Below are 19826 nucleotides of genomic sequence, written 5' to 3'. Positions count from 1 at the left end.
AGGATGAGGAGTATGGAGTGATGGAGGAGTTTTCAGAAGGACACAAGGATATGATGGAGCCACCTAATACCAGGAACCCCCCAGAGAGATGTCCCCGTCCTCTGTATTCCCGGGATTCCACACAGGAAGGTCACACCATCCCTCCCCATTGCAAGGTTGGTGGGATGGAGCATCTAGAACATGAATTCATGGAGACAATGTGTGGATATTTTCTGTGACTTTACATTTTACAGATGATATTCTCTCTCATTTCCTTGATTTAGAGTGGAGATCCAATCGATATAGAATTTGAGGTGAAAGCAGAAGAAGAAGAGGCGTATGTGAGGGATGATCAGCAGTCTATGGAGGAGGATGGAATAACGGGGACATTTATAGAGGAGGACACTCCTACAGAGATCAGCACAGGTGGGTCATGAACACTAAATCCATTCCTCCACCCATACTGCTCACTGATTGGTCCAGAGTAGGGCGGGGACTGGGTGATATCAGCCTGTAATCCCCTGGTCACTTTCCTGAGCTGTGTTCCCCGTCCTGTATTCCTGGATTTCTCTCGGATAATCTTCCTTCTCTGTGCTGCAGACACAATTTATGTATCTAGACTGGATATATGGAGGTTCTGGGGTTCAGCTGGAAGCAAAATGTTCCCCATAGACGTTGCTTGACTTGGCACTTGGCGTTTGAGTCTTGGACCTTCTTTCCCATGCCTGGGACTAGCAAATCGCTGACAGAACAATTCTTCCTGGGTTATTTGTTCTGACTGCTTCTACAAACATTTGTGAAAGAATGGGTCGCTCTCAGGAGCTCAGTGACTCCAAGCGTGGTCCCGTGATAGGTGGCCACCTGTGCAATAAGTCCATCAGTGACATTTCCTGGCTACTAAATATTCCACGCTCAACTGTTAGTGGGATTATAACAAAGTGGAAGCAACTGGGAACAACATGAACTGAGCCACCAAGTGGTAGGCCACGTCACATAACAGGGCGGTGTCAGCACATGCTGAAGCGCACAGTGCGCAGAAGTCAATAGCTAAAGACCTCCAAACTTGGTGTGACCTTCAGATGAGCCAAACAACAGTGTGTAGAGAGCTTCATGGAATGGGTTTCCATGGCTGAGCAGCTTCATCCAAGCCTTCCATCACCAAGTGCAATGCAAAGCATCGGATGCCGAACTCTAGAGCAGAGGAGACGTGTTCTCTGGAGTGACCAATCACACTTCTCTGTCTGGCAATCCGATGGACATGTCTGGGTTTGGCAGTTGCCAGGAGAACGGTACTTGCCTGACTGCACTGTGCCAAGTGTAAAGTTTGGTGGAGGGGGGAATATGGTGTGGGGTTGGTTTTCAGGGGTTGGCTTGGTCCCCTAGTTCCAGTGAAGGGAACTCTTAAGGTTTCAGCATACCAAGACATTTTGGACAATTTCATGCTCCCAACTTTGTGGGAAGAGTTTGGGGATGGCCCCTTCCTGTTCCAACATGACTGCGCACCAATGCACAAAGCAAGGTCCATAAAGACATGGAGGAGCCAGTTTGGGGTGGAGGAACTTGACTGTCCTGCACAGAGTCCTGACCTCAACCCCATAGGACACCTTTGGGATGAATTAGAGCGGAGACTGTGAGCCAGACCTCCTCCCCCGACATCAGTGCCTGACCTGACAAATGTGCTTCTGGAAGAATGGTCCAACCTTCCCATAGACACCCTCCTAAACCTTGTGGACGGCCTTCCCAGAAGAGTTGAAGCTGTTATAGCTGCAAAGGGCGGGGCCAACTCCATATTGAACCCTACGGACTAAGACTGGGGGGCCATTAAAGGTCATGTGTGTGGAAAGGCAGGTGGCCCAATACTTTTGGCAATGTAGTGTATATACTGTATGTATATATATGAGTCGTGACACTTACAGTACATAATTTTTATTGCATATTACTTACTCCTGACCCCTGGACCTGTTCTACATTACATATTCTGATACTATTTTGTCCTAACTTTTGTATCCTATATAATAAGTTGTGCATTACATACTGTAGGTCTTGCTTATATTGCACTTATTTTCTACCAGCTGGACATTTTATATCGGATGATGTGATTGGAGCACAGACTTTTACATGGTGATAATAATGTGATAACATCCTCCAACTTTGGACCCTTAAACAGAAAGTGATAATGAGGGAGGAGTCAATACCCCAATGATGGTGGTCTTCAGGATCAGTCCAGTCTTCATCTTGGTTGTTCTCCCCCCATCCTCACTCTCTGACCTCTGGTGGGGCTCAGCCCCGCTGTTCTTCATGACTAAATCATGGACTAAATAAGGAAGTGCAGTACTTCTTGTGTTGGGAAGATGGCGATGAGTGATAGAGGGGGTGGGGACCCTCGTCCTATAATCCCCTCATCATTGTCCCTCCTATAAAAGACAGTTCTGGTTGTTTCCTCACTCTCTGACTAAGGTCCATGAATAAAGAAATGACCTGGTAGGAGATCAGAGGAGCCATTTCCTAGTTCCGTTGAGGGTGGAATTGTAAGCTCCTCAGAGACCAAGCCGCCTGATGTGTTTTGGATGCGGTCACTTACCGACCACAGCTGTTGTGATCTACCAGTGAGTCTAATGTGAGAATACATGCACGTAGAAGTAAAACACTGGCACATAAATGCAGTTTGCCAACTTCCTAAAACTCTGTTTTATTGAGGAACTAAAAGTAACATTTATAGGTCTCATGATGCAGGCAAAGCATATACATTGATTGGGTGAAAAGTCCACTAGGTTTCTGTGTGTTCCTCCACACAGATGATCTTACTGATCATCTAATAGAACGTGGACTGTCTATCACAATCCACTACAGATGTGGGCGGAGTCCTGGTTTGGGGGAACCAATCAGCTCCTGTCTATTAATCCTCTTTGTATTTTAGTCCATGGCCGGGAGATGAGGAAAACCTCTGAGGATTGTCTCACTTTGTCTCCAGACTGGAAAGTAGAAGATGAGGACATCACACAGTATAGTCCAGGAGAAAACCCGGCTCCCTCCAATGTCCATCCGGCACCACCCAGTGTAGATGGACCATCGGATTCCTCGTATCCTGAGGAACCTCAGACTGTGCGGGACCAGGCCGGCCTTCCAACAGAGAAGAGGTTCTCCTGTACTGAGTGTGGGAAGGGTTTCCGGTGTAAATCTGCTCTTAATGTGCATATAAGATCTCACACGGGGGAGAAGCCATATTCCTGTCCTGAGTGCGGGAAATGTTTCCATTCTACATCCCTTCTTAATAGGCATAAAATATCTCACACGGAGGAGAAGCCGTATTCCTGCCCTGAGTGCGGGAAATGTTTTGTAGAAAAATCAACACTTATCATACATCAGAGGTCTCACAGAGGGGAGAAGCCATATTCCTGTCCTGAGTGCAGGAAATGTTTTCATTCTAAATTCCTTGTTAATCGACATAAAAAGACTCACACAAGGGAGAAGCCATATTCCTGTCCTGAGTGCGGGAAATGTTTTTCAGTGAAGCCCTATCTTTACAAACACCAGAAATCTCATAGGGGGGAGAAGCTGTATTCCTGTCCTGAGTGTGGGAAATGTTTTTCACAGAAGTCCCATCTTCACACACATCAGAGATCTCACACAGGGGAGAAGCCGTATTCCTGTCCTGAGTGCATGAAATGTTTTTCAGAGAAGTCCAGTCTGCACAAACATCAGAGATCTCACACAGGGGAGAAGCCATATTCCTGTCCTGAGTGTGGGAAATGTTTTTCACAGAAGTCTGTTCTTAACAGGCACCAGAAATTTCACACAGGGGAGAAGCTGTATGCCTGTTCTGACTGCAGGAAATGTTTTTCAGAAAAGTCCAGTCTGCAGAAACATCAGAGATCTCACAAAGGGGAGTAGCCATATTCCTGTCCTGAGTGCGTGAAATGTTTTTCAGTGAAGTCCTATCTTTACACACATCAGAGATCTCACACAGGGGAGAAGCCGTATTCTTGTCCTGAGTGCATGAAATGTTTTTCAGAGAAGTCCAGTCTGCACAAACATCAGAGATCTCACACAGGGGAGAAGCCATATTCCTGTCCTGAGTGTGGGAAATGTTTTTCACAGAAGTCTGTTCTTAACAGGCACCAGAAATTTCACACAGGGGAGAAGCTGTATGCCTGTTCTGACTGCAGGAAATGTTTTTCAGAAAAGTCCAGTCTGCAGAAACATCAGAGATCTCACAAAGGGGAGTAGCCATATTCCTGTCCTGAGTGCGTGAAATGTTTTTCAGTGAAGTCCAGTCTTTACACACATCAGAGATCTCACACGGAGGGAGAAGCTGTATTCCTGTCCTGAGTGTGGGAAATGTTTTTCACACAAGTCCTATCTTTCCAGACATCAGAAATCTCACATGGGGGAGAAGCCGTATTCCTGTCCTGAGTGCGGGAAATATTTCACTTGTAAAAACGATCTTAATAGGCATAAAAGAACTCACACAGTGGAGAAGCCATATTCCTGTCCTGAGTGTGGGAAATGTTTTTCACACAAGTACAATCTTTCCAGACATCAGAGATCTCACGCAGGGGAGAAGCCGTATTCCTGTCCTGAGTGCGGGAAATGTTTTTCACAAAAGTCTACTCTTAAAATACATCAGAGATCTCACGCAGGGGAGAAGCCGTATTCCTGTCCTGAGTGCGGGAAATGTTTTTCACAAAAGTCTACTCTTAAAATACATCAGAGATCTCACACGAGGGAGAAGCCACTTTCCTGTCCTGAGTGAGGGAAATGTTCCTCACTGAAGTCCTGTCTTCCTGTACATCAGGGGTCCCACACAATCCTGGAGGTGTATTAGTGCCTTGAGTGCGTGAAATGTCTTCTAGATGAATGTTGCTGGACATCCCAGCTCTCATGTGAGGAAGAAGCACACCCTGATGTACACCTCAGATATACTCCATGGCTAATCTTCATCATGGAAGAAACAGTTGATAAGGAGATCAGAGGTCCCCAAAGACATGGATGAAGTGTGGGACCGGGTCGGCCATTGATATCAAGAGAAGAAGTTTTCAATGTATTTTCCATCAATGGAAGACATTCCAGCAGCTCAGATGTGATCCTAATAACATTGGTTCCCCCATTCACACAGGAGGAATGGACATGAACTCTCACTGAGGGAATTGTATACAAACATTCTATGAATAGACCCCCAAATGTCAGGAGACGTTTCTATTAAGACGGGAAGTATGGAGCAGAGAAATGAAGAGACCTCCCAGCAATGTTATTACCAGGCTGCAGCTAGGGGGAGCTCTAATGTCACCCCAGCATCCCATTTTGCACACATGGGAAAATGCAGATTTTGGTCCTGAAGATGAGATAAACCCCCAAACATCTATTGTGTGACATCAGAGGCCCTGGAGAATAAAATGGTGGTGATTGTTAAGGTGTTCCCCGTACACAGATTCCCCTTCATATCCGCCTTTCTTTCCTCCTTTCCCCCATTTTCTATGTTGGGATCTTTTCTACAATACTTTGTTATAATAATGGAACACGTTGTGTATTGTATTGTACACCAATAATAATGACTCCGCCCCCACATTCCAGACAAGGGATCTTCCTGTCCAATCGGATTCCTTCCTTTACTATTTCCTGATTTTTATGCTTCAATCTTGTTAAATGTAAAATTATAATAAAACATTTATTGAACAAAAACTATTGTGTGTGTCGGTGCAATGACGGCAAACTTCAATATAGAACATTGCTCCTCGGTGACACCTCACACCCTTCAATAACGGCGCAGAGTGCGGGGGTCAGCAGTATATCATATACAGCCCACCATACAGAGTGCAGAGGGGGGCTGTAGTGTGCCCCCCCCTCCTGATCCATACCAGACCACATGTCCACAACATGGGGGTCACCCTACCAGGGGGGATTCCACCAGGCATAGCACCTTGTCACCTTGGCTGGTGTCTGTGGGTGGGGGTCATATTGGATTCTGGAAACCCCCTTTAATAACAAGGGGCCCCCATTTACCGTTCCCCCATGTGAATGAGTATGGGGTATATAGTACCCGACAATAGCACCAGCCCAATGACAGCTCCCTAAACTGTCATCATCTACATAAGGGAAGGGACAGGGATGGTGGGACCTCATTTCCCAAATGTGCCAGTGACCATATTTGGTCAGTGATGTCACTGCTATCCCCGCCCCCTTCCTTACATGGCAGGGATTCCCAATGACATCACTGATTCCTGGGGGTGTGGCCGCTGTACCCATCCATGTCTTCCTCAGGCACCAGTGACAACGGGAAGCTGTTATATATAGAAGTGGTAGAAATGTCTCTTCTATATGTGATGATCGGCTCCTGCAAAACACGGGACCGGAACAGGCAAAGTTTGGTTTGTACTGTCGTCTCATCCCTACTCTCCGACAACTAAACCCAGAGATCATCCCAAGTGGTCATTGTATTTGTCCTTTACATTGGTGACCAATGGGAGAAGGACCCCCTTATATCAGTGGTCAGTGTAGTGGTCCCTTACATTGGTGACCAATGGGAGAAGGACCCCCTTATATCAGTGGTCAGTGTAGTGGTCCCTTACATTGGTGACCAATGGGAGAAGGACCCCTTATATCAGTGGTCAGTGTAGTGGTCCCTTACATTGGGGACCAATGGGAGAAGGATCCCCTTATATCAGTGGTCAGTGTAGTGGTACCTTACATTGGTGACCAGTGGGAGAAGGACCCCCTTATATCAGTGGTCATTGTATTTGTCCCTTACATTGGTGACCAATGAAAGAAGGATCCCCTTATATCAGTGGTATTGTAGTGGTTCCTTACATTGTTGACCAATGGGAGAAAAATCCCTTTACATTATTGACCAGAATAGTGGCCCTTTACATTGATGACCAATGAGAGAAGGATCCCTGTCACAGAGGGCCAGTGCCTCTCCCATCCCCCTCTATATCCCTCCACCCCTCCCTTCCCCCTTGCACATTCCGATGAAGGTGTAGCTTTCATGGACAGTGCTGGGCCAGCCATTGCCGAGGCAACCTAGCTGCATCCCACATGGTTTTCAAAAGACTCACACAGGAAGCAGCCCTCTTTTCTTTGTTCCTGTCCATGCTGCTGGAATCATCTTGCTCCCGGAAAGATGCTGGGAGGCATGGGTGAGGGGGACCGAGCCTCCCCAGCCATCCCCGCTGTGCACTCTGCAGAACCCCAAAAGGTCAGGACTGTAGCCCTCTACAATACCCTAGGGTTTGGAATCTCCACAGCTCTGCATGAGCCTTCTCCTCAAAGGTCAGACCCCACAGCTGAGACCCTGCCAGACCCTGCAAGTCTGTAAGCCTGTCTACTGAGCACCCTTGTACCCTATCGGCTGCTTAGTGCCCTGAGAGCTGCTGCTGGGGGACCCTGCATGTTGTCCGTGGCTGCGTGTCCCTGGAAGCCGTCTGCTGCTGAGTGCCCTGGGAGCTGCTGCTGAGGGACCCTGCACACTGTCCGTGGCTGCGTGTCCCTGGAAGCCGTCTGCTGCTGAGTGCCTGGGGAGCTGCTGCTGTCTTCTGATCGCTGGTTGTCCCTGGAACGCTGACCGCTGGTCGTCCCTTTCTGGAGCTGCTTACCGTGAGTGTTCTGAACTGTCCCCGCTGTGATCACTGACCACCCGTGTTCTGAACTGTCCCCGCTGTGTGCACAGACTACGCGTGTCCTGAACTGTCCCTGTTGCGTGCACAGACTACCCATGTCCTGAACTGTCCCTGTTGTGCGCACCGATGTCCCTGGAAAGCTGGGTGGGAGTGGTGCTAAACCAGACTCCACAGTTGGAGTCCCGTTGAGTCCCCGTGACCCCTATGTCCCTGGAAAGCTGGGTGGGAGCTGTGCTAGGCCAGACTCCACAGCTAGAGTCCCATTGAGTCCCCGTGACCCCTATGTCCCTGGAAAGCTGGGTGGGAGCTGTGCTAGGCCAGATTCCACAGCTAGAGTCCAGTTGAGTCCCTGTGACCCCGATGTCCCTGGAAAGCTGGGTGGGAGCTGTGCTAGGCCAGATTCCACAGCTAGAGTCTCGTTGAGTCTCCGTGACCCCGATGTCTCTAGAAAGCTGGGTGGGAGCGGTGCTAGGCCAGACTCCACAGCTGGAGTCCCATTGAGTCCCCGTGAGCCCGATGTCCCTGGAAATCAGGGTGGGAACTGTGCTAGGCCAGACTCCACAGCTGGAGTTCCGTTGAGTCCCCGTGAGCCCGATGTCCCTGGAAAGCCAGGTGGAAGCTGTGCTAGGCCAGACTCCACAGCTGGAGTCCCATTGAGTCCCCATAAGCCCGATGTCCCTAGAAAGCTGGGTGGGAGCTGTGCTAGGCCAGACTTCACAGCTGGAGTCCCATTGAGTCCCTGTGAGCCCACTTACTGTGGGTGTCCCTACGAGCTGCATGTCACGGAGCGCCATGAACTGTTCTGATTGAGTGTCTTTCAGAGTTCAATAAAGCTTTGTGTGTTCCCCATCTTCTTCGTGTGTTCTGTCCTGCCTACGCTTCCGTTACAATCCCCCTATATTAGTGGTCTGTGTAGTGATCCCTTACATTTGTGACTGATTGGAGAAGGATTCTCTTTTATCAGTGGTCAGTGTAGTGGTCCCTTACAAAAGACTAGAAAGTCTAGAAAAACTTAATAGGAACAAATCACCAGGACCAGATGGCTTGCACCCCAGAGTCCTCAAAGAATGTATCCAGGTCATTTACTGTTATTCCTAGTCTTCAGGAAAGTTTACTGACCGGAATGGTGGCAGCAGATTTGTGAAAAGCTAACATGGTACTAGTATTCCAGAAAGGACCAAGATACATATCTGGAAGCTCCAAGCCAGTCAGCCTAACATCAATAGTTTGTAAACTATTGGAGGGATGATAAGGGACCATACCCAAGAATGTGCTGATGAACATAGTATCATTAGTAGTACCCAGCATGGATTTATGGGAAAAGATCGTTCTTGTCAGACCAACCTGTCACGACCCGCGGTCGCCGCCACCAACAGGCGACAATCGCACAGCCGCGACTAACAGTAATACGTCACGCCCACGGCGTCAGACCCCAGACCTTCTCACCAAACTCGTGACCGAAGGGCCGGCCGATCCAAAACCGCGGTGTGACGCGCGTAACAAGGCCCCACCCAGCTGCACCCTACACAGCGATTGCCCAGCTAATGGACTACAATCGGTGCCTGCAGCCTGGATGCGCTTGTTACTGGGTCAGGTTAGTTACGCAACTAACCCTTCTACTGCCACCACCACTTTTATTGGAGACTGGGAAACTCCCGTTATCAAATATACACTATAATGATTGAAATATTGATCTATATAGCACGGCCCGCAGACCTGCTATACAGAAATATAACCACAGTAGCGTCTCTTCAAAGGCAGGGATTCGTGAATTGCAAGTAAGCGCTTAGAAACAGTTTAACACTTTCAGAAAGAAAGATTTATTACTAAAAGCGTTGGATGCAAAATAAATATGTACAAAGAGATATCACAAAAATATATATATATGTATATATAGACACAGCAAACATAGAATAGCGAGAAAATACAGGGTAAGTTACTTGCCTTGCCTGGTTTTAGCAAATTCAAGTTGTGAGCAGAAAGCTTCTTTGATCTCCCCTTGTTACGATGTTGCTCGGAGATCCCTGAGTGTGTGTGTGAGAGTTTCTCTAACTCACTTAAAAGTCTTCAAGGGTTCCTCTCAGGGGCAGGGGGGCTCTGACTACCCATTTTGGGAGTGGTCATTGGGGAACTCTACACTAAATTACTAGCTCATATCCTGTGATATGAACCATACAGTTGACCATTAAGGACTGGGCACTTATTCTGGTCCCTTTGATAATGAGTGGGCTTACATAGTTTTGGGTGATAAAAATGACACCTCTGCTGGCTCCACTTCTCATGTCTTCCTGGTTGTTTCACACCATTTGCCAGGAGATAAAGTCTGCCTCACAGGAATGCAGGGGGATGTGAGGAGTGATTTGAAAATGCCTCAGATAAACAGATAGAACACTGAAAAGCAGAGTGTAAAGGGGGACTCCGCTCCAACAAGGATGAGCAAGTTTGCCACACCTCCCCCTTAAGTGGTTGCCAAGGAGTGAGCTACAAGTTCTCTCCTGACGCAACCGACCTCTGTCCAGAGGTTCCTCTTGGGACGTCCTGGTACCGCTGTACTGCGGGAGGACCAAATTCCGTCTGAACAGGAAGCCGTTCTCTCCAGCAGCACTGCTGGGCCGACCAAGTGAGTGGTCACGGGTGGGTACCAGTCGGCTGTAGCTATCTGAATCCCGTGGCGACTGCCGGGGTGCCCACCTGTCCACAAAACACTTTGGCTCAGGGGTGTCCTTTGCTAACATATTAATATGTAGCTTCTTATCAAGGTAGAGAAGAAGATTTCCCTCTCCTACCTTCTTCCTCAGGCTTAGGACTACATCTGGCCTGAAGGTAGTAGCGTCCGTGTGCACCGGAACCGGACAGGCGAATTCTGGGCCTCGCCTCCCAGTGGGGCCCACAGGTACCTTCATCCAAGATGGACAATCCTCGTTACCTGCTAGCATCCAGGACACCAGTTCCTCCAGTTTCCTGTCTGCTAGGTCAGTCACAGGTCCAGCTGAGCCATGATCCTCGCATCCAGGCGTCTTACCATAGCCAGCTGTACCCGCGACTGATGTAACCTGCTTTTTGGCCTGGGGAGCAGACCAGGCCTCAACTGCCTCAGTCTCCCCACGCCCAGACCTCTGGGGGTCTCTTTTTTCTGATGGGTTCCTAAACTGAACCACTGACATGCCCCTCTGACAGTTACCCTTCTTGACTGTCCGACTGGGTACGGGCGGTTGGTTCCAGACTAGTGACAGGGGCCCAAGTGGCTCTTCCCAGACAGGGCCGAGCACTGCGAGGCCCCTAAAGTGGACAACTGCACCCACGTCCACTGCGCATTGCGGGCCACTCCTGACCGCAGGAATGGCGGTCAGTGCCTTCTCAACCCCAACTAGCTTTCCCAAGGATTCAGGCAAGCCACATGGGGTAGTGAAGGCTGGCTCGTCTGGAGCTTGCTGGGTTAGAGATGGTGGCCCATGCTCCTTGCTCAGGCCCATGATGGCAAAACAGTAGGCACCTTCCGGATGCTCCATTGCCTCATGGCTCCCGGGCATGGGGTAGGCCACAAACCCAGGGCTGGTGTTCAGTTTCCCAAGGCTCTCAGAAAGCCTGGTCATCGTATCCTGCTGAATGACCGCGACCATTAGGACTGCCCAGACTCTAGCTGATCTCTGGATTCCTGACTGTGCCATTCCCTTTGCCTCTGTGGCCCAATCAGCCGGCACCTTCTGAATCCAGACACCATCTATCAGAGGCCTGGGCAGCTGCTCTGGACCCCGAGTGCTAGGGAAGGGTGATTGGGTCTGGGCCCGGAGGCCCTCTCTCTGTACCCCAAGCATCAACCTTCCTTCCACTCGTAATCCAAGCCTGCTGCCTCTGACCTCTGTCTGTCTGCCTGTGAACACACCTTGACCAGTGAGATTAACTGACAGGCTTTCAGGCTCCCAGCCCCCACTGACTAGGCCAGTCATTCTAGCCTCTTTGCTAGTTTGTTTACTCTCCCCAGCAGGGGGGCTCACACTTAGCCCTGGACTAAAATTTCCATCTGAATGGCTTTCCAGAGCAGTCTCCCCTGTGGGACTACAAAGCTCAGTTAGCTTATCTCTGAAGTTCCTTTGAGACTCACTTTTCAGAGCTGCCTGAAGTGTGGAACTACAAGTACCAGCCAGCTTACCTCTGAAAGTCCTTTGGGACTCACTTTCCAGGGCTGCCTGAAGTGTGAAACTGCAAGTCCCAGCCAGCTTACCTCTGAAGGTCCTTTGGGACTCACTTTTCAGGGCTGCCTGAAGTGGGGAACTACAAGTCCCAGCCAGCTGTGGTGTGCCTTCTTTAGCAGGGTAACTCACAGCTAGCGGGCCTCTGAAGCTCCGTTGGGAATCGCTTTTCAGTGCTGCCTGAGGCGTGGGACTACAAGTCTCAGCCAGCTGCCTAGTCCTATGCAAGGCCAATGGCTGGGCACTTATCAAGGCACAATCTTCTGAGCCTGGGCAAGGGACAGACCTATCCAGACAATCCCCTTGCTCAGCCTCCAGAGACTGTACCTCAGCCCCCAACACTGAAAACGCATCCTTTGTTTCATCACAAATCTCATACTCATTGTTAGCATTACCAACATTGCAGTTAACAATACAAACATTATCAATGACATTCCTATCAATGCTACTGATATTATCCATGACATTCCTATCAATGCTACTGATATTATTACTGACATTCCAGACTGTATTCCCAATGTTACTAACATTAGTAAGATCACCCTCAGTGTCACCACAACGATCCTCAACAGTCATGTTCATAATATCAGGGACACATGAGTCCAACACCTCCCCAGGCCAGGGGATTTCTTCTGGTTCTCCAGCTAATGGAGACTCCTGCAGCCCCACACCATTCCCAGCCCCCACCCTCTGTCCATCCACCGGTGGCCCAGATATTACCCCAATATCTGTCCACAGTTCCTTGGCTTGTCCAGAGAGTTCCAGAGGGCCCTTCCGGGTCTTCTCGGCAGGGGCGTAATATGAAACAAGAGTGCCTAGGTCAGCACCCAACAAAACAGGGGTGGGCAGTTTATCCGAGACCCCCACCTCCCTCATCCCCCTCCCCGCACCCCAATCTAGGAATACCTTTGCACAGGGTGTGCGTGAACGGGTCCCCCCAACTCCTGTGAGGGTCAGGAACTTTCCTGGGATGAGGTTCTGCGGCTCAATCAGCTCTGGCCGGATCAAAGTGACGTCTGCCCCGGTGTCCCGGAAACCAGTTGCAGACCGGTTGCCCACGGTAACGGGCTGCAAGTTGGCGGGGTTTACCCGCATCTTCCTGCGAACAAACAGCACAGAAGAAGAGTTGCTGGCCGGCTGGCCAGATGATGTCGTCTGCTTCTGCTCAGGACACTGCGTCCTGAGATGTCCGGCTTTCCCACAGGTGAAACATCTGCGGGTGTCAGGCAGGAATGGCTTGGCTCCAAGCGCTGCAGGGTTGGGCGGAGGGGAAGCTTGACTCACCGAAGTGGGAGAGGTTGCTAGGGACGATCTCCCCCCTTTCCAGCTGTTTGGAGGAGCCTTGCGAGGTTCCGGCACTCTCGTGTGGACGAAGGTATCGGCCAGATCTGCTGCAGCTGTAGTAGATGCTGGCTCCCTCTCCAAGACGAACTGTCTGACGTCTGCTGGACAAATGTGCAGGAGTTGATCTCTGATCATGAGATCCTCCAAAGATTCATAAGAATCAACTTTCAGTCCCTTAGTCCACTGTCGGAATGTGGTACGTAAGCGACTTGCCACATCCGTGTAAGAGTCCCCAGGTCCTTTCTGCATGGACCTGAACCGCTTGCGGTACACTTCCGGGGTCATCTGGTACTTCCGGATAATGGCATTTTTTAAACGTTCATAGTCATCATCTTGCCCCTCTGGCAATTCAACAAACGCTTCCAGGGCCTTGCCTTGTAGCCCTGGTGTCAGATACCGAACCCATTGAGCTTGGGGCACATGGTACTGACGGCACGTTTTTTCAAAGGACAGTAAGTACGTGTCAATGTCACTGTCCTTTTCCATTGCGGGAAACTTGGCTGCGCCCACGGAAAGAGTGCCGTCCCTGTGATCTAGGGACCCGAGGTTCTGACCCGGTCGCTGCTGGAGCCTTGCCATCTCCAGCTCATGCCGACGATCAGCTTCCCTCTGCACCGCCTCCCTCTCAGCTTGGCGTTCCTCTCTCTCAGCCGCTGCTCGGCGTTCCGCAGTTTCTCTGTCAGCCGCTGCTCTGCGTTCCTCTCTCTCTGCCGCTGCTTGGCGTTCAAGGAACTGCAAGTATGCCATAGGATCCATCTCCATGAGGCGTTTCAGGGCTTCCTGCATCTGAGGAGAGTCTCTGCTAGTTCCAGGCACCACGGTGTTAGCGCTCTCAGGCGGTGGTGTGACGTTAACCTTTGGTGATCCTCCAGTGTCAGTCTCTGTATGCCCATCCTGTGAGGCTGTCTCTGAGCCACTGGCAATGTGGGTAACGGGAACCCCTCCATGTTCAGGTTCCCCCGAGTTCTGATTTGCTCGGATATCATACTCCACAAGATCACTAACCAAATCTTCACGAGTTTTGCGACCGACGTCCAATCCTCGTGAGGCACATTCAACTTTCAAATCAGCTTTGCTCATTTTCTCGTAATCTGCTTCACCAGGCATAATTGCAAGCAAAGATAGAAGAAAAAAGTAGGAAAAGAAGGAGCTGTTGCTATGTGTCTCTCTATACACACATATATATAAAATAAAATATGCACCACTTGTTTCTACGGACTGTTTCCACAGAGGTTACAATCCTTCAGTGCAGAGCCAACTTTTAACACTGCCCTGAAGCTCTTACTGCAATTATCCCACGTACGCTGCCAACAATATGTCACGACCCGCGGTCGCCGCCACCAACAGGCGACAATCGCACAGCCGCGACTAACAGTAATACGTCACGCCCACGGCGTCAGACCCCAGACCTTCTCACCAAACTCGTGACCGAAGGGCCGGCCGATCCAAAACCGCGGTGTGACGCGCGTAACAAGGCCCCACCCAGCTGCACCCTACACAGCGATTGCCCAGCTAATGGACTACAATCGGTGCCTGCAGCCTGGATGCGCTTGTTACTGGGTCAGGTTAGTTACGCAACTAACCCTTCTACTGCCACCACCACTTTTATTGGAGACTGGGAAACTCCCGTTATCAAATATACACTATAATGATTGAAATATTGATCTATATAGCACGGCCCGCAGACCTGCTATACAGAAATATAACCACAGTAGCGTCTCTTCAAAGGCAGGGATTCGTGAATTGCAAGTAAGCGCTTAGAAACAGTTTAACACTTTCAGAAAGAAAGATTTATTACTAAAAGCGTTGGATGCAAAATAAATATGTACAAAGAGATATCACAAAAATATATATATATGTATATATAGACACAGCAAACATAGAATAGCGAGAAAATACAGGGTAAGTTACTTGCCTTGCCTGGTTTTAGCAAATTCAAGTTGTGAGCAGAAAGCTTCTTTGATCTCCCCTTGTTACGATGTTGCTCGGAGATCCCTGAGTGTGTGTGTGAGAGTTTCTCTAACTCACTTAAAAGTCTTCAAGGGTTCCTCTCAGGGGCAGGGGGGCTCTGACTACCCATTTTGGGAGTGGTCATTGGGGAACTCTACACTAAATTACTAGCTCATATCCTGTGATATGAACCATACAGTTGACCATTAAGGACTGGGCACTTATTCTGGTCCCTTTGATAATGAGTGGGCTTACATAGTTTTGGGTGATAAAAATGACACCTCTGCTGGCTCCACTTCTCATGTCTTCCTGGTTGTTTCACACCATTTGCCAGGAGATAAAGTCTGCCTCACAGGAATGCAGGGGGATGTGAGGAGTGATTTGAAAATGCCTCAGATAAACAGATAGAACACTGAAAAGCAGAGTGTAAAGGGGGACTCCGCTCCAACAAGGATGAGCAAGTTTGCCACACAACCTATTAACAATCTATGAGGAGGTGAGCTGTAATCTGGATAAAGGAACCCCCGTGGATGTAGTGTATATAGACTTCACCAAAACATCTGACACGATACCCCATAAATGCTTAATCCACAAATTGAGGCATGTTGGTGCTGACAATAGTGTATGTACATGGAGAGAAAACTGGTCACTGGGTGCATACAAAGGGTGATGATAAATGTACCTCTTAATGGTCTGAGTTATAAGTGGGGTACCCCAGGGCTCTGTTCTGGGTCCAATTCTGTTCATAAATGATATAGAGGTCAGTATAAGTAGTTCAGTCTCCCACTTTACAAAATGCTGGTTTGGACACATCTGGAGTATGACGTCCAGTTCTGGTCACCAGTCCTCAGGTTGGATGTGCAATGACTACAAACATGAAACGTATCCTCCTTGGAGATGAGACCTTCAGAGGAGATATGATAATGATATAGAAATACAGTTATGTTCAAAATAATAGCCGTCAGACATCACTAACCGGATCAATCACTGTTTTTGGTAGAAATGATATTTCTACATGGCAAATAATTTCCTAGCAGGTGTAGTAGGGTCATAGAAATCCAACAAACCCAACAGTCATGACATGCATGCTGCTGATTCTGTGTCATTGAATCACTCATTGAAAGGGGCGTGTTCAAAATAATAGCAGTGTGGAGTTCTATTAGTGAGGTCATTCATTCTTTGATAAACAGGTGGCAATTATTGCCCTTATTTAAGGAAGGAAGGCAGCAAATGTTGGACATGCTGGTTACAGTGCATTTCTCTCTGAAATTCTGAGGAAAATGGGTCGTTCCAGACATTGTTCAGAAGAACAGCGTACCTTGATTAAAAAGTTGATTGGAGAGGGGAAAACATATAAAGGAGTGCAGAAAATGATCGGCTGCTCAACTAAAATGATCGCAAATGCTTTAAAATGGCAACCAAAACCTGAAAGACGTGGAAGAAAGCGAAAAACTACCATTGGAATGGATAGAAGAATAGCCAAAATGGGGCGGACTCAGCCAACAATCAGCTCCAGGAAGATGAAAGAAGGTGTGACGTTCCCTGTGAGGACTCAGCCAACAATCAGCTCCAGGAAGATGAAAGAAGGTGTGACGTTCCCTGTGAGGACTGTTACAATTAGAAGACGCCTATGTGAAGCCAAGCTATCTGCAAGAAGTCCCCGCAAAGTCCCACTGTTGGGAAAAAGACGTGTGCTGAAGAGGTTACAATCTGCCAAAGAGCACATTGACTGGCCTAAAGAGAAATGGCGCAACATTTTGTGGACTGATGAAAGTAAGATTGTTCTTTTTGGGTCTAGTGGGCGGAGACAGTTTGTCAGACGACCCCCAAACACTGAATTCAAGCCACAGTACACTGTGAAGACAGTGAAGCATGGTGGTGCAAGCATCATGATATGGGGATGTTTCTCATACTACGGTGTTGGGCCTATTTATCGCATACCAGGGATCATGGATCAGTTTGAAGACATCAGAATACTTGAAGAGGTCATGCTGCCTTATGCTGAAGAGGAAATGCCCTTGAAATGGGTGTTCCAACAAGACAACGACCCCAAACACACCAGTAAATGTGCAACATCTTGGTTCCAGACCAACAAGATGGACGTTATGGAGTAGCCAGCCCAATCCCCGGATCTTCATCCAATAGAAAACTTGTGGGGTGACATCAAAAATGCAGTTTCTGAGGCCAAACCAAGAAATAGAGAAGAACTGTGGAATGTGGTCCAATCATCCTGGGCTGGAATACCTGATCACAGGGGCCAGAAGTTGGGTGACTCCATGCAACACAGATGTACAGCAGTTCTCAGAAACAGTGCGACTACAACCAAATATTCATGAAGTCATTCAAAGGAAAGCAAAATCTTCAAACATTTCTCAGTTTATATAGTGAATGTTTGAGTTTGTAAAGAAGAATACAAACACTGCGAATTTTTTGAACCGTCTAATAGTCACTTTTCTTCCATTTTTTTAGAGGAACAACACAAATTTGATATATTTTTCTTCATGTTGTGATTTGGAATAGAATGTGTCGTGTTCCCAATGCATTTGTGTGGATGGAAATAAAAGTTATTAGAAGGATTTTCAGCTTTAGTCACTTTTATCAACACACTGCTATTATTTTGAACACAACTGTATATTTACTAGTACCATCATTATTATCATTACTGTTAGATACTGTCCCCTCTCTATTCTGTACCCCATATTAATAATGATTCTATGTTCCATCTATTGTAGTGTGAACTGTGATAATGCCATACTTGGTGCTGCAAGTGTCATTGTGTAAGTCCTGCACTGTAATTATTGCTGCCTCCTCTATTGTTTTCCTCAAGCAGGATTCTCTCAATATCATTTTGATTTCTATACAATTTCCACTTCAGTGTATTATCCCCAACAGCAAACAGCTGTACACGAGTTCCTGTGTCTCTCCTCCCTTACTTGTGAGGGGTTAACTCAGCATAAGACCCCTCCCATTGGAGGCACTCCCTGGGAAGACCAGAAGTCACAGCTGGAACACATCTCACAGCCGTCCTTCCGGGATGTCCGGAGTGCGCTCCACTAGGTAAATGAGGAGCCAGCTTTAGCGCACAATGCCACCTCATGAATGTGTGATAGCCTGTCGGAGGCCCATCTCCATGACTACTCCAGCGTGCCACCTCCTCACTGTGCATGTGCGATAGCCCATTGGAGGCCCATCTCCATGACTACTCCAGCGCGCTGCCTCCTCACTGCGCATGTGCGATAGCCCATCAGAGGCCCATCTCCATGACTACTCCAGTGTGCCGCCGCCTCACTGTGCATGTGCAATAGCCCACAGGAGGCCCATCTCCATGACTACTCCAGCGCGCCACCTCCTCACTGCGCATGTGCGATAGCCCATCGGAGGCCCATCTCCATGACTACTCCAGCGTGCCACCGCCTCACTGCGCATGTGCGATAGCCTGTTGGAAGCCCATCTAGATGACTACTCCAGCGTGCCGCCGCCTAACTGCACATGTGCGATAGACCATCGGAGGCCCATCTCCATGACTACTCCAGCGTGCCACCGCCTCACTGCACATGCGCCCCCACAGCCACGCACCTTTTGGCGTGCATTCCAATTCACCTCCAGAAGCCATATTTGGCAATGGCAGCACTTGATCTCCCTCTGCTGCCAGTATAGTAACATTACTCATGAATACTCCATACATCTAAAGACAAAGATCTGCCCAATGACCCCACTGACAGCCCACACAAAGCAAGGACATTCTGGCTGCCATTGAAATGTATGTGTATACCTACTTTGTGTTCACATTTATCTCCATGGAAAGAAGCCAACAATTGAGGAACCAGCAGGCTTTTATCCAAAGGAATTATGGATTCAGTTCATTCATTTTTACTTTTTATACATTGTGCTGATCCAATAATATTATCCCCATGAACCCCAATGCAGCATTCCCAATATGTCATTATTTATTATATGGGGATATATATATATACACAGACTATATGACCTCCTCATGTATATATTACACTGCCCTGCGTTTCTTACAGCTTTTAATGCCGGTGAATGTTTCTAATGTCTCTTACTATACCTCTTGATGTGTAATGTATTGTTGCTTGTGTGAGCATGTTGTGATGTCACCTTTGTCCCGCCTCCTTTCCCGGGACTGCCCAACCCAAGTGGGAGGGTCCAACCTCTGTCCCAGGGTATATATTGAAGAGGGCTCTCATTGCCAAGTCAGCTCTGATGAAGAAGGGACTCCCTTCGAAACGCGTCAGCCTGACTCTGAGAACCTTCCCTCGTGTTTAGACTCGCGCTGGTCTCTGATTGGTCAAGTCTCACTAAGGACTTTACACACTTCTTATACTTCTCTGTTTGTGAGGATATTTTCACATCCAATAAAATCACATTTTACTGAGGTAATGCGCAAGGTTGGTGCACTTTTTGTTTCACTTTCCAGTATTGGTGGGGCTTCCCCAGCCTTGTTTAGAGCCGCACAACCTTTGATGCCTTGGTGGGGAATTTCTTCCAGTTCCGGGTCCATCTATCCACCCTTGTTCTGGGCCATAGAGGGCAGGAGGGGTTGTTTTGTGTTTACACCCGCAGTACCATTACTCCAGTCACTTTCTGGGTCGTTACCATCCCCCATTATTATCACTGTCCCAGCCCTTGCAGCCCTTTCCATCTGTGGGAGGAGCTGAGTCTCCACCTCCTCATTAACACTGGAAGGCCTATAACAAACTCCAATGATGACCTTTGTAGTACCGCCCCC

At 48.5% G+C, this 19826-nt stretch overlaps 1 protein-coding gene across 1 annotated transcript in view; it reads left to right on the top strand.

The window, feature by feature from the left end:
• Window positions 1-2900: 2900 nt before the first annotated feature.
• The window catches only part of LOC149468096 (uncharacterized), an 89603-nt gene continuing 72677 nt past the window's right edge, over window positions 2901-19826 (top strand). Inside the window, 1 exon segment of the mRNA XM_089670633.1 lies at window positions 2901-4083. Coding sequence (XP_089526759.1) covers window positions 2911-4083 — 1173 coding nt within the window. The 5' untranslated portion in view covers window positions 2901-2910.

The sequence above is a fragment of the Staurois parvus genome, unplaced genomic scaffold (genome assembly GCF_062004578.1).
Source record: "Staurois parvus isolate SC_StPar_1 unplaced genomic scaffold, SC_StPar_1.0 ptg000092l, whole genome shotgun sequence".
In the NCBI taxonomy this organism is placed as follows: domain Eukaryota; kingdom Metazoa; phylum Chordata; class Amphibia; order Anura; family Ranidae; genus Staurois; species Staurois parvus.
Note: the sequence above shows the minus strand (reverse complement) of the source record. Positions and strands in the feature narration are given on the sequence as shown.